We start from the raw sequence: 13,969 nt of genomic DNA, 5'->3' as shown, positions 1-13,969 counted from the left end.
GTCTATCACTAATTACTAAAGATTAGATGAAAATTTTAATGTTGAACTTGAATTGGCAAAGGAGTATTAGATTTAGAAATTTCTCCCGAGTTCAAAAAGCAGTATATTACACAGACGTAAGAAAAGATTGTTCTGACAAAGTGCCAGTAGTTGATCTGCAATCTAACTTTAAAGTTAGATTTTTTCTTCCACTTGTGGACACTATTATTAATCCTTTTGGCTGAAAGGTTTGATCTCTTCACAAGTCACTTTTAACATATTTCAGTTTTTATTGTTTCAAGGAAACTTCTAATATGGATGAGGACACTTTAAATAAACACTGTGATAATTTGCAAGTTGCACTGACTGATGGTGAAGAAAAGGATATTTGTGCCCCTAAATTATATAATGAAATACAAATTCTAGAGGATATCATACAGGATAGTTACAGCTTAGACCCACTGAAAATATTGCAATATATATATATATGCAAATAATTTAGATAGCGTCTTTATTAATTTAACAATTTTGCTTCGAATATTTTTTAACTTCCAGTTTCAGTAGCAATTGGTGAATGATCATTTTCAAGACTGAAACTAATTAAAACATATCTAAGATCTAGTATTTCACTGGAAAGACTGGTCAGACTGTCAATGATCACAGTAGGTGATATCTACTAGAAACAAGTGAAATTTTGCTTCCACCACCTCTTTCAGTATAATTCCACCAAGTGAGTGTGAAGCATCCCATCTGTGGATCACAAATTTTAAAACCTTACATTCAGTTGCATTAAACTGACATTCTCATTCTTTTGCCCACCCTTCCAGCTTATTCAAATCCTCATAAAGAGCCAAAACATCAGCACTATGTCTGCGCTGTTAGCCTTGTGGCTTCGCAACTATATGCCTGGGGAAGGAGAATCCTAGGTTCGATTCCCTTCGACGACATGAGGAGCTTAAGGATCTTCCTAAGCTATGGCCAAGTTATTCGGTCTTTGGTGTGCACAGCAGGGTTTTTCTCCCAGTTTATCTGGGGTTTTTCATCCCACGAGCAGGCAAACCAGCCCCGTGAACACACACATACAGTTAGGAATAAAGACAATCCCTCCAGCTCATTCCCACCCTAAAAATAGGGTGGGAATGAGATGGTGCCGTATCCCCGGAAAAGGGGGCTCACGGCCGTTGAATCACCATATGAAATGAATGAATGAATGAATGAATCAGCACTATTACTAATAAATTAAATGAATTAAATTACTTGGCTGAAATTAAGTGACTTGAATTAAATCTGCAGAATGCATGCAGATTTAATTCAATTTTTAATTAATTATTCCAGCATTTCATTGCTTGTTAAATGCTACATTTTTACATTGTACTGCTTATGATGCCCTTGTTACAATCAAAAATATTAGAATCATTAATCGAATTTATTTTCATTTCAGTGCTGTACATGCAGTGTTTTTGACTATTAAATTATTTAAGGAATTTACAACGTATACTGGAATATTAATTAAAAGAGACTTTAATAAATACCCCCTATATTTCGGCAATTCACATTGCCATCTTCATGGGAACATAAAACTATGCAGTTCACCAGTACAGCCACTCTGGGCTTGCAGACCATGCTCTGGATACCTGTCACAGAATATGTTGGAAGAAAGCTATGTTAATACACCGCAGGGAAAATTTAAATATGAAAGATTGCTCATGGAATCAGCCTCAGCTCTAAAAAAACTTTCCAAACCTCAACAATTTTGGATGCATGAGACTGCCTCAAATTTGGGAAGCTTGCATCTTGAGAACTTCAGCCCAACAGCCAAGACAACCCAATATAGCCTGCTAGGGGATACCTTTAGGACTCTAGGAACCACAGTATTTTTCTCTCTTCTCCCTCATTTGCTTTTTGTAGTGCCTGCGTGCGCGTGTCATAGTTGTATGTTCCTATGAAGATGGGAACATACAACTATTACATATGCATTGTAACATACCATACATAGGGGAAACAGGGCGAACTATCCCAATTAGACAAGACGAACACAAACGACACATTAATACCTCCATTTTGAAAAAACCGGCCTTTCTGACCACGCACTCCAAACATACCACAGAACTGATTGGAAAAATACCAAGTCCCTACACCGCACCAAAACCTGGTTTGAGAGGAAATTTAAAGAGTCACGTGAAATGCTCAAATATAACCCAAATCTCAACAAAAATGATGGCCTAACCATTCCAAGAATGTGGAGGACCCATCTACAACCTGTATAACAACCTAAACAAGCAGAAGAAAAATCCCACTACAAGAAGACAACCTGGTGAAGTGTTTGTCACATTCAACAGCAACTGAAGAAAATCATATAATAATCGGAACTGTACAAATCCAGAAGAATATTAATACATGAGGACTTTAGCAGTTTATTGTAGTTGTATTTTTTATTACATTTTTATTTATTTATTTTTTATCGCTAGAGGTCAGGCTAGGAAAAAGATTAATTAACTACGTAGATTTAATTTAGCGGTATACAGGGCTAGAGCATGTATCCTTCTGATGATGACCTCGATACAGGGGTCGAAAGATCAAGTGTTATTTTATTAATAATTAGTAAAATAATCTTTTCACCACGTGTGTTTTTGTGTCCCTAAATTTATGAATATGAATGCTGATCACTGTGTAACCTTAAAAGAAAATAAATGGAGTAAAATAGTCTGTAACATTATTGTTGTATGGTAGCATGACTGCATTTTTAAAAAAATTGTTTATGTAAGGAGCTGTCAGAGATGTATTAAAAATTTTGTTAATTGTCACACATTCATCTCCAATGAGGGAGAGAGTATGACTCAGGTAGTGCAGTTCTTTATTCCTTTTGTTTGATGTACTGGAAATGTATGATCTATCTTGTAATGTTTTAATCATGCCTATCTTTTGTAATGGATGACAGAGTGAAGCAGCATGTAAAAATTTTCAAGTTGCAATGTTTTTTAAAAGGTCAGTGTTTTTTCTTCTTCTTTGTTTACTAAGAGAAGGATATCAGAGAATAGTAATTTTTGCAATCTTCAAGCTCAAGAGTGAATTTTATGCATGGATGTAAGCATTCAGATAATTTTAAAATTGAATCAAGTCGCCCTTTGTTCCTGACCAAACAACAAAAATGTCATCAATGTAACATAACCAAGTTTTTCATTTCTTGTGATAATTTTCAGTAGCATTCATTTTGAAATTTTTTCCTGAAGAGCTAATACATAAAGATTCACACCACCATTCAACAAAAACTAGCGGCCATCAGAACCCTCAAACATAGAGCTATAACAATTTGCTCCGATGAACAGGCACTGAAGAAGGAATATGAAATCATTAGTCAAACCATTATGGAAACTGGCTACAAAAAAAGTTCACAAGATCCTCGACAATAATGTCATGAAATGAAAAAAAAAAAAAATGAAAAAAAAGATTACAAAAGTGCCATAGCTGTACCATACTTTAGGGGAATATCAGAAAAAATAAAACGCTACAGAAATACAATATTAAGAATTTCTTTCAACCCCCTGCAAAATTAAAAAAGTATACTCACCTCATCCAAAGATCTCCTTCCTTACCTTGCTCACCAGGGGATTTGCAAAATCCAATGCACCTGTAACTTACCCTACATAGGGGAAATGGGATGCACAATTCCAACATGGAAAGATGAACAAAAATACCACATTAAATTCATTCACTATGATAAAATAAGCCTTGAGAGAACATGCACTCCAAACATGTCAAAAAATTAACTGGAAAGGCACCAAAACTGGTTTGAAAGAAGCTTATGAGAGGCTGATTCATCATCTCATCAAGAATGACATAAGTAATTCCAAGAATATGGATGATCCATCTGCAACCCACATAGGATCCAGAACCACAACTGAAGAAAACCTGAAGACAATAGGACTGTAAAGATGCATTTTGTATAGTTCTGCTATAATTTTTTTAATTACCTATATGTTATGCTTATTATGTATAAAAAGTATTTATTTTATTTTTTTGTTTCACAAGAGGTCAGACTACCCTAAGTAGCAGTAGATGGCATTGGCATTCTTTGTGGTGGCAGGGGAATTGTAGTGAACTTCCTCGATGATTCCTTGGAAGTGTAATGTAATAATAATTATGCATTCATCTCAAAAATATGGGATTATAAAATCCTTAGTATTTGGAACACACAACATCTGCTTCACCAAAGTATCTCTTCAACATGATTATAATCCAAGAATTAGACAAAAAATCACTAATGGGTTTCTCTCAACATCCTCCAAGAGCAGAAAAAGAAATAGTATTCCTTATGTAAATAAAAAGCATTTCACTTTGTGGCATACATTTTGAAGAAATTCCAACTTACTCTGCCTGAAAACCCTTCAATGCAATTTGATGCTACTGTTGCTATTAATTACCAAATTCCATGTTCTTGCAACTTGTCATTCTAGTGAAAAATGGTAAGATTAAAAAAAAAAAAAAAAAATCAGTACATCTCAGCCATCTCTAATTCATCAAAACTCATAAATTGGATCTGGCTCAGATTTATGAGGTTCGGTAAGTTGGAATACTCAATTCCTACATAACTGTAACTATAAATTGGAATTAGCACGTCCGCAAGGAGATGTGCTCTGCATTACGGGATACTAAGGCAAGTGATGTGAAGTCATACCACCTTTGCCACGAGTTTCCCCAGTCCTGAAAGATACTTCAGGTGCAAACTTTGTGTGCTTACACTTGGATAATGCGGTTAAACCAAGTATATAATTTCTTGGTATCTTTAATTTATAATATAACCAAGTGAAAAAGTTCCAACAACTATCTATCTCTAATCCAGAGTATTTTAATAAGGTGTGACCTTTTGGCAATTCATATAGGAAAATATGACTTCTGCATTACTTCAACCTTGGTATCACCTCTGGGTCTGGCTCCCACTGATGAGACCTCAATAAAGGTCGAAACCATTGGGGGGCTATTATGAGTTCGCTCTCTTAAGGGTTTTGCCTTAAGGGAGCAATTTGAGTCCCCAGGGAAAGTGTTTTCCGGCACGGCATGGTGAGGGGCTTTGTCAGTGAATGCTTTTCTTTGGAATATGAGCGGTTCTGCTCGGTGGTGGTGGTGGGTGGAAGGCCATCACTGAGTGGAGCCAACGCTGAGATGGACGGTCTTTCGCCCACAATTAAGTGGCCTAGGGATCGTCCGAATTTTTAGAGACGGCTTTACTTATTCATAAAGTCGAAACTGGTCTGGGTAGTGACCCTTCCCATAATGCATAGCATTATACATGTCTGCAAGGAGATGTGTTTTGTATTATAAGGCAAGTGATGTGAAGTCATACCACCTTTGCTACGAGCTGCCCCACTCCTGAAAGATACTTCAGGAGCAAACTTTGTTTACTTACACTTGGATAATGGATTAAACCAAGTATATAATTTCTTGGTATCTTTAATTTGTAAATTAAAATGTTTATTGAAAGTGCTGAAGCTTTACGGCACCAGCCTAACTTAAATCATAACGATCAAAAAGTTTGGAAATTTTTTTCCCTCAGTTCTCTTAATTATATATATTTGGACCGCCTCATTACTGACAAGGATGAATTGAAGAACTCACATACATTTTGAAAAAACACTTTTCTGCAAAGCCTTGAAATGTTTTTCACTTGTCATATAAATTAAATTAAAAATGCCAAGAAATTATATTCTTGCTTAATCCTTTATACCAGTGTAAGCAAAGTTTGTGCGTGAAGTTTTTTCACAACATGGCTACTTGTACATAAAAGCTGATGACTTCACATTAATTCTCTGAGTATCCCATAATGCAATGTGCACATCTTTTCAGGTGTGTATAATACAATGTGTTATGGGAAGGGTCACTATCTGGACCAGTTTTGACTTTTCTTGATCACTGGGAGCCAGACCCAGAAGAAATATCAAGATTGAGATAATGCACAAATCACATATTTCCCATATACAAGTAGTGAAAAGGTGTATCACTTATTATTACTGACTTATCACTTATTATCACCTACTCTTCCCATAATGCATAGCATTATGCACATCTGAAAGGATATGTGCTTTGCATTATGGAACACTAAGGTAATTAATGTGAAAAACTAGTTCCTGTATACGAGTAGCCTAGTCGTGAAGAAACTTCGCATGCAAATGTTGTTTGCTTACACAATGGATGAAGGATTAAAGCAGAATATAATTTTTTGCCATTTTAAATTTAATTTACTTTTCTATAAAATGGCTACAATGAATGAATTGTCTCAAGACTGCTTAGCCAACACACACAATTCAAGTTACATCTAATGACAAGGAAAGCAGAGGCTTCAACTGAACTCTTCCATATATTAGCTCCATTTCTAAAAAAATGTGATCGACTACAGTGATCTGCAAAACTTTGACATGGCCCACCAAATTATCCAGTAGTTTACAGACTGTGGTGCGAATGCAGGTTGTCTTACTATGGACAGACAGAAAAATCTATGGAGCAACAAACTGAAGAACACATCAAAAATACTGAATTCCAAATTAACTCTATATTTAAACCAAACCTAGTTCAAAAACAAACCAGACTAAAAGTATATAATAAAGTATACAATACATTAGCCCTACCAGTCGTATTGTATGGAAGTGAAATCTAGACAATAAAACAAAGATTAATAACAGCAGAAATGAAGTTTATGAGAAAAAAACTGCAAAGTATACTGGAAGTTAAAGCTGAGTTTAATGTGTTAAACAGAGAAATTAGGACTATAGAGATTACTTTAGCTGAAGTAACTAGAACAGGATTACATATGGGTGAGTCTTTGGTGAATGATGCAGTAATAAATAGTATGGGAGTGATTGGGAGTCGACAAAATAAAACCACAAGTGGCCTAGAAGAAACGAGATGTAGTGAGAGTGGGGGGGGGGTAAGTAATAGAGCGTTGAGTAATGAAGCTGGGAGAGTCATGCTGAATAGCGTAGAGAATGAGTCCATGAGTGTGGACTTGAATGAAGTTAAGAGTGGTAAGATATATGGTGATTCTATGATTAAGGGTATGGAAAGTGGTATGCATGAGGAGTGCTTGGCTGATGGGACAATAGAAAGAGTGGCTTTAGCAATAAAGAGAGGGCATGAAGCAGACAAGATGATAGTTATGGTGGGTACGAATGACCTGAGAGGTAGTATAAATCGGGTAGGAAAAGATTTAAGAACATTATTAGATATTGTGAAGAGGAAAAGTGTCAATGGGAGGATAGTGTGTGTGCGCTGCCTCGTTTTGACAATTACGAGTTAAGTAGACGAGCAATGATAATGAATGATATGATTGCAAGAATGTGCAAAAAAAGAGGTCTGGAATTTGTTGATGTTTGGAGTGTGTTTGAAGGAAAAAGGCAGTTGTATGCTAGAGATGGACTGCATCTTAACATGGAAGGACATAAGCGATTGAAGAAGTTATTGTTTTCTGAACAAGTTGAAGTTATTGGGCAGGGAAACTAATATTGAAAAGGTTGAGTGTAAGAGAGAGAAACTTTAGCACTGATTGTATATTTATTGATCCTTATATGCAGAATAAATTGCAGAAGAGAGGGGATAAAAATCAGCATAGGACTACGGAAGTTAGTGACTTATATATCAGTTCTAAAGCCGGTACAAGATCTAGAGGGAATCTGCAATTTTTGTATACCAATGCTAGAAGCATTCGAAATAAGAGAGAAGAATTTTTGGCATTAGTCAGTGAAATCTCACCAAAAGTTGTAGGCATTAGTGAAACTTGGCTGTCAGCAGAAGATGTGGTCACTGGAATTGAATGTGATGGGTACAGTATTTTCAGGGAGGATAGAGAAGATAGAACAGGAGGAGGAGTACTGTTGATGATAGCTGATGTGTTGCAGCCAAAGAAAGTAGTATATCAAGATGTTAGACATGTGAATGAGAGTTCATTTGAGGCGGTCTGGTGCGAAATAGTGACCAATGCAACCAAATATACAGTTGGATGCTGCTATAGACCAGGGAGTACAGGGGGAGATAGTGAATTCATGCATCAGCAAATTAGTGCAATGAGTGAAGGCTTAGTGATTATTATGGGGGATTTTAATTATGGTGATATCAATTGGAAGGAGGAAATATCACGTAGCAAAAAGGAAATGGAGTTCATACATCTTCTACGAGTTAATTACTTGAAACAGCACATAACTGAATGGACACGTGGTGTGAGAGTGTTGGACCTGGTTATTGGTTCAGAGGTTATATGTATAAGTAAGGTGTCCTCGTTACCTCCAATTGGTGAAAGCGATCATGTGGTATTGACTTGGGAGGTTGCAAAATCTGTGGATTTTTCTGTTAAGAAGGGGTTATATACGGAACTACAGGTTAGGCAATTATAACAAGCTTTGGAGTGAGCTTGCAGCCATCCCATGGCAGAACATATTGCAAGGGAAAGATGTTAGCAGTGCTTAGGATAAAATCAGTGGGTATCTGAGGAAAGCAATATCAGATTGTGTCCCCATGGTCAGGAGGTCAAACAAGGCAGGCATTAGATGGATGAGCAGTAGTATCAAGCTTGATCTGCAAAAAAAGAAAATGTTATGGAGAATTTACAAGGAGAAAGGCGATCAGGACACCCATGAGCAGTACAAGGCCAGCATAGTAAGAAAAGCTAAATCAGATTATGAGAAAACCTTAGCCAAAGAGATCAAGGGTAATCCCAAAGAGTTCTTCCGCTATGTGGCAAGTAAGAGGAAGAATGACTTCGGAATGATAACTTTAGTGGGTGCTGATGGTGACAAAATCAGATGTAATAGTCGAGTTACTGAGTGATCACTTTTCAAAAGTCTATCACCCAAGTGAGGATATCTCTATACCTGTAGCAATACCTAATGTGAGAATTGAAGCTAAAGAATCAGAGGTATTAAATATATTGCAAAATTTAAATGCAAACACTGCTGTAGGCTTAGATGGAATATCAGCTCGGGTGTTGTGTGAATGTGCAAAAGAATTGTCAACCCCTCTTACTTGGATATTTAGTTTAAGTTTGAATTCTGGTATGGTCCCTAGGGAGTGGAAGTTAGGCAAAGTGGTTCCTTTGCATAAGGGTGGCTCTAAAACTGCAGTATTTAATTACAGACCAATCACCATCTCAGGAGTAGTGGTAAAAGAATTGGAAAAGTTGGTTAAAGACAAAATTCAAGAATGGGTGGATCAGGATATGATACTCTATAGAGGCCAACATGGTTTTGTTAAAGGTAGATCCTGCCTTAGCAATCTATTAACTATTCATAATAGAATAACATCTGAGTTGGACAAAGGAACTGGCTACACAGTAGTACTTCTGGATTTTGCTAAGGCTTTTGACAGGATACCCCATAGAACACTGTTACGCAAATTGGAGCAGATGGGAATGGATATTAAATTGGTGATATGGATAGGAGAATGGCTCAGGGAGAGATACCCTAAGGTGGTGTATGGAGGAGCCGAGTCCAGAATGAGGCAGGTGACCAGTGGTGTGCCTCAGGGCTCTGTGCTTAGGCCAATGTTGTTTAATTTGTATATAAATGATATAGGAAATGGCTTAAAGGGAGATATTCAGTTGTTTGCTGATGATGCAAAATTTTGTAGTGCAATAAAAAATCAAGCTGATGTTGAAAGTTTGCAGGAGGATTTAAATAAGCTGGTAAAATGGGCAAAAGATAATGGATGTCAGTTCAATGTGGAAAAGTGTAAAGTCATGCATTTTGGGATTAAAAGATTACCAGCTGTGTACTACATCGATGGAAAGGTACTCCAAGAGATTGATGAGGCTAGGGACTTAGGGGTATTGGTAGATAAGGAGATGAAGTTCAGAGGACACATTGCTAAAGTGTCCAAGATTGCACATAGGATTACTTGGTTGTTGAGGAACACACTGACATCCAGAGATAAAGAGGTTATTATTCCCCTTTATAAAGCAATGATACTTCCACATTTGGATTACTGTGCTCAGGTCTAGTCACTGGATTCCTTGGAGATGAGGAGAGGGTTCAGAGAAGAGTGACCAAGTTGGTGAGTGATATAAAAAATGCTCCCTACATTGATAGATTGAGAGCTTGTGGATTGCAGAGATTGGTTGATAGGTGAAGAAGAGGGGATATGATAGAAACATTCAAATTACTGAAAGGTTTTTATAAGATTGATGCAGGAGAAATGTTTCAGCTATGTGATAGTGATGGAAGAACAAAAGGTCATCTCTGGAAATTAAAGAAGAGTGTGGTTAACAAAGGTGTCAGAACAAGGTTTTTTGCCTGGAGGGTGGTGAACGAGTGGAATTCATTGCCTGACTTAGTTGTGAGCTCTTCGTCTGTAAATGAATTCAAGAAGAGATATGACAGATATTGTTTTGCTAGTTTGGGTCTCCCGCGATGAGTCTACTGACTCCATGGAGATACCCGTAATAATAATAATGTACTCTATTTGATCACAAAAGAAATTATGAAAGAATTAAACCAAGAATCAGTAATAGAAAAAATTAAAAAATATAAACATAAATGGATGGAACACATTCAAAGAATGAAAATAGAAAAATTACCAAAACAAGCCTTAAAGTACAAGCCATTAGGAAAAGAAAACCAGGACGTCCTCTTAAAAGATTCGACGATGACTTCTAAGGCTGGACAGGCCACGCTAGGCCTACATCCTTGATATGCATGATGATGATCAGATTCTTGCATAACTATATAGTGGTTGTAAATTTTGTTAATCTTTACTCTTTGTCTACTAGTTTTCATTTTAACACCTGAAGAAATGCAATAAAGATGAAACATGTTTTTCATTAAAGTAGCTGCTAATAACTTATTGTAGTTTTCTGCCTTATTATTATGAAGAGACCTTGGGAGTCGTTCGAGAGAGCCCACATACTACACACACACCAGCTGTCATACATTTTCTTGAATTCACTCACACTGCTTGCACACAACATCCAACAGCAATCCATTCCAATTACCCATCACTCTAAGAGAGAAAAATCTAGATCTCATTGTGTTCTTGGCAACATTCATTCTCATCCTTTTCTATTTTTTTCTATAAAATGAAAAATTTCATCAACTGAAACTGTCTGATTGTAATAGCCAGGTCTCACTAATGCCTACAACCTGAGGTCCAAAGATATTGACCAAGGCAACAACTATACTCCTTTGTTTCTGATATTCCTAACATTCATGTACATAAGAAACTACCTGCATATTATTTTGTATACTCTTGTCTGTAGTCTGCATTACACAGTTGGTCAAGTTGCAGATTTCTGTTCTTCTGTAGTGTCTTTATATAAGCAGACATCTATGCACATGACTGATGGGTCTGAACCAGAAGAATATAAAATCCAAATCGTTCTCCCCTTGTTGGTGGATTAAGTAGTGGAGATGGAGAGTTGTTGAGCAAAGTGCCCTCCCTCAATGAGTCTTTCAACTCCTTGGAGGTGTCAGGAAATAATAATAATCATTTCCATGATAATGCCCATTCCTGTCATTAACAACATAACACTGCCATTCTTACACACCATTCCTTTCCTCCCAGTATAATTTAGTTTCCCTGTATCTGTGTTAGGTCTCATACTAATTATTAGTTTTTCAAGACCACTGATACCAAATGCATACATGTAGGTTGTCCCTCTTATACAAATCCAGTCTTCCCTGAAACTCACTTTACACATCCAAAAACTCATGTCCATTCCTTCCACACAGACTATGCATCAAACCGTTTGCTATCATAGCCCTTTTTTTAAATTTGTTTTTATCATATTGAGGTGATATACTAACGATTTCACTTTTTCACATAAACTCTAATTTATCTATCCATGAACTGGCAAAGTCTACATGCATTTTTATATGGGGGTCTAGAAAGTTCTGATAATATCTTGAGCAAAAATGATATTAAAGCAACTGATATAACCAAAAGAAACAACATACTAGTAGCAGAGTTATGAAAGTAACTTATGTTCTTATATCCTCATATGTTCTTTCTCGTTGTCATATCAGTTGCTTTAATATCATTTTTGTTCTAGGCCATAGATGGCGAACCTATGGCATGCGTGCCAGAGGCGGCAAGTCCGAGAATTTTGCTGGCACGTCAACGATTTATAGGTGATATCCTTTTATATGCTTATAAATTAAACTTTTTTTAATTATTACAATACGTACAAGTTAAATTTTGTTTTACACAAGAGAGCAACTATGAAAACGTGCATATGATTGGTGCAGTATTAACAAAAGATCATGCGACCCAAAGACAAAGGCAACCGACTAGTGTTGAGTTGAAATGCTAATTCTCTTCAACCAAATTTCATAACTTCTGAAACTGTCATAACAACATTTGCTATATATTTCTTAGTTTTAACAAATTCACGACAGGGTGTCATTTATTGTTCCGACGGAATTCTGATTTCTGATATTAATATATACATATTAATAAAATATTATATAATATTATAAATAAATTAATTAATTTTTCCACTACTAAAAACTGCCCGGCACGTCAGCAACTTGATTTGTAATTTTTGGCACGCACACATAAAAAGGTTCGCCACCTCTGTTCTTGGCATTTATCAGAACTTTCCAGACCCTCCCGTGTGTGTGTGTGTATGCTCACATCCGTGAGCCAGAACATCGACTACACAGCCTGTTTCTAGTCAGCCAGACTGCATGATTGGCTGAAAACAGGCTGGTGGTGGCAGTATCTTGGTATGGGATTTTTCTCATAGACATCAATGAATCCTTTCACCCCTTAACCACTAATTCTTACTCAGCAATTCTTTTGGACCAGATATTACCTTTCATGGTAATAATGTGACAAATGGATTTGGACTCATCCAACTCCATTGTATTCTTTTGGACCAGATATTACCCTTCATGATGACAATGTGACCAATGGATTTGGAAGAGTCCAAATCCATTTGGACTCTTCCAAACCCCAGACTTGGGGTTTTAAAGGAGAGGAATCTAGAGCACATTGCTCAAAATGTAAAAGAGTTAGCAATAGTGGGTGGCGATACCATTATCCCCTCCTATTGCTAACTGTTTGTGTGAATGTTTAATTATGGAACTATATAGATCTTGCTATACAAAGAAATATATTTACATTGATTTCAAGGGACTGTAAACCTCAGGTAAGGTTTCAATTTAGTTAATTCATTTTAATTAGATTGAAGTGCATATACAGATTTCCTAATCTTGTAATATTGCAATACATTATTACTTGATGTTTTTCAGGCATAATCTCAGGAAACAATCCATGGAATTGTTTTGTCGTGTGTACAGTCAGATATACAAAGCTGTACATTCCCCTTTGAACAAGTATGAAAATCCAACTTCAATTCTTCACAGAACCACAGAACAAATTAGAACATTGCTGTTGTAATAAAATACTTATATTTGATTAAAAACTGATTTATATATATTTATCACATATTGAAAAATTAAAGACAAGAACTCACATTTGCTCTAGTAAAATGAAAAAGTAGCTTTTTCATTATAAATGTAAAATTTTCTGTAATATTAACACTTATTAAATTTAAAAAAGTCCCTCAATAAGCCAACTTTTTTTGTCTGTTTGTGGCTTTATCTGAATATGAATTTATTGCAGTCATTTTTCAATTTACATAGCATGTGCAAATATAGTGGAAAGACTGAACAAGAGAAGTACGAATGTAGAATATTTTAATAGGTGTGGTATCGGGAAATGAGAAGTGTGGATATCAGACAAATAGCAGAAAGTGGCGAGGAGTGTCCTGTATTAAGTAATACAGGGTGAGGAAAAAACATGTTGAGAATGTCATTATAATTATTATTTTCCTGACCTCTATGGAGTCACAAGATGCTTCGTGGTAGGTCATCACAAAGTCTATCATAACACTCTTTAAACTCATCCACTGTCTGCACATTCACCACCCTCTCAGGCAATACATTCCATGCTCCCTCTGCTCTCCATACAAAAAACTTAATTCTTACATTTTTACAAGTTTTGGGGATGG

The 13,969-nt window shown here is 36.2% G+C and overlaps 1 protein-coding gene across 4 annotated transcripts in view; it reads left to right on the top strand.

The window, feature by feature from the left end:
• Positions 1–13,534, top strand: part of Cog6 (conserved oligomeric Golgi complex subunit 6) — a 596,080-nt gene extending 582,546 nt beyond the window's left edge. For all 4 annotated transcript variants that reach the window (XM_090403681.1, XM_090403680.1, XM_090403683.1 and 1 more), the window contains one exon: positions 13,209–13,534. In XM_090403681.1, the coding sequence (XP_090259807.1) occupies positions 13,209–13,356 (148 nt within the window). In that variant the 3' untranslated portion in view covers positions 13,357–13,534. The remainder of the gene's footprint in view (positions 1–13,208) is intronic.
• Positions 13,535–13,969: the final 435 nt, after the last annotated feature.

The sequence above is a fragment of the Typopeltis vanoorti genome, chromosome 14 (genome assembly GCF_054136105.1).
Source record: "Typopeltis vanoorti isolate ZY-2024b chromosome 14, IOZ_Tvanoo_1.0, whole genome shotgun sequence".
In the NCBI taxonomy this organism is placed as follows: Eukaryota; Metazoa; Arthropoda; class Arachnida; order Uropygi; family Thelyphonidae; genus Typopeltis; species Typopeltis vanoorti.
This window is presented reverse-complemented; position numbering and strand designations above follow the sequence as displayed.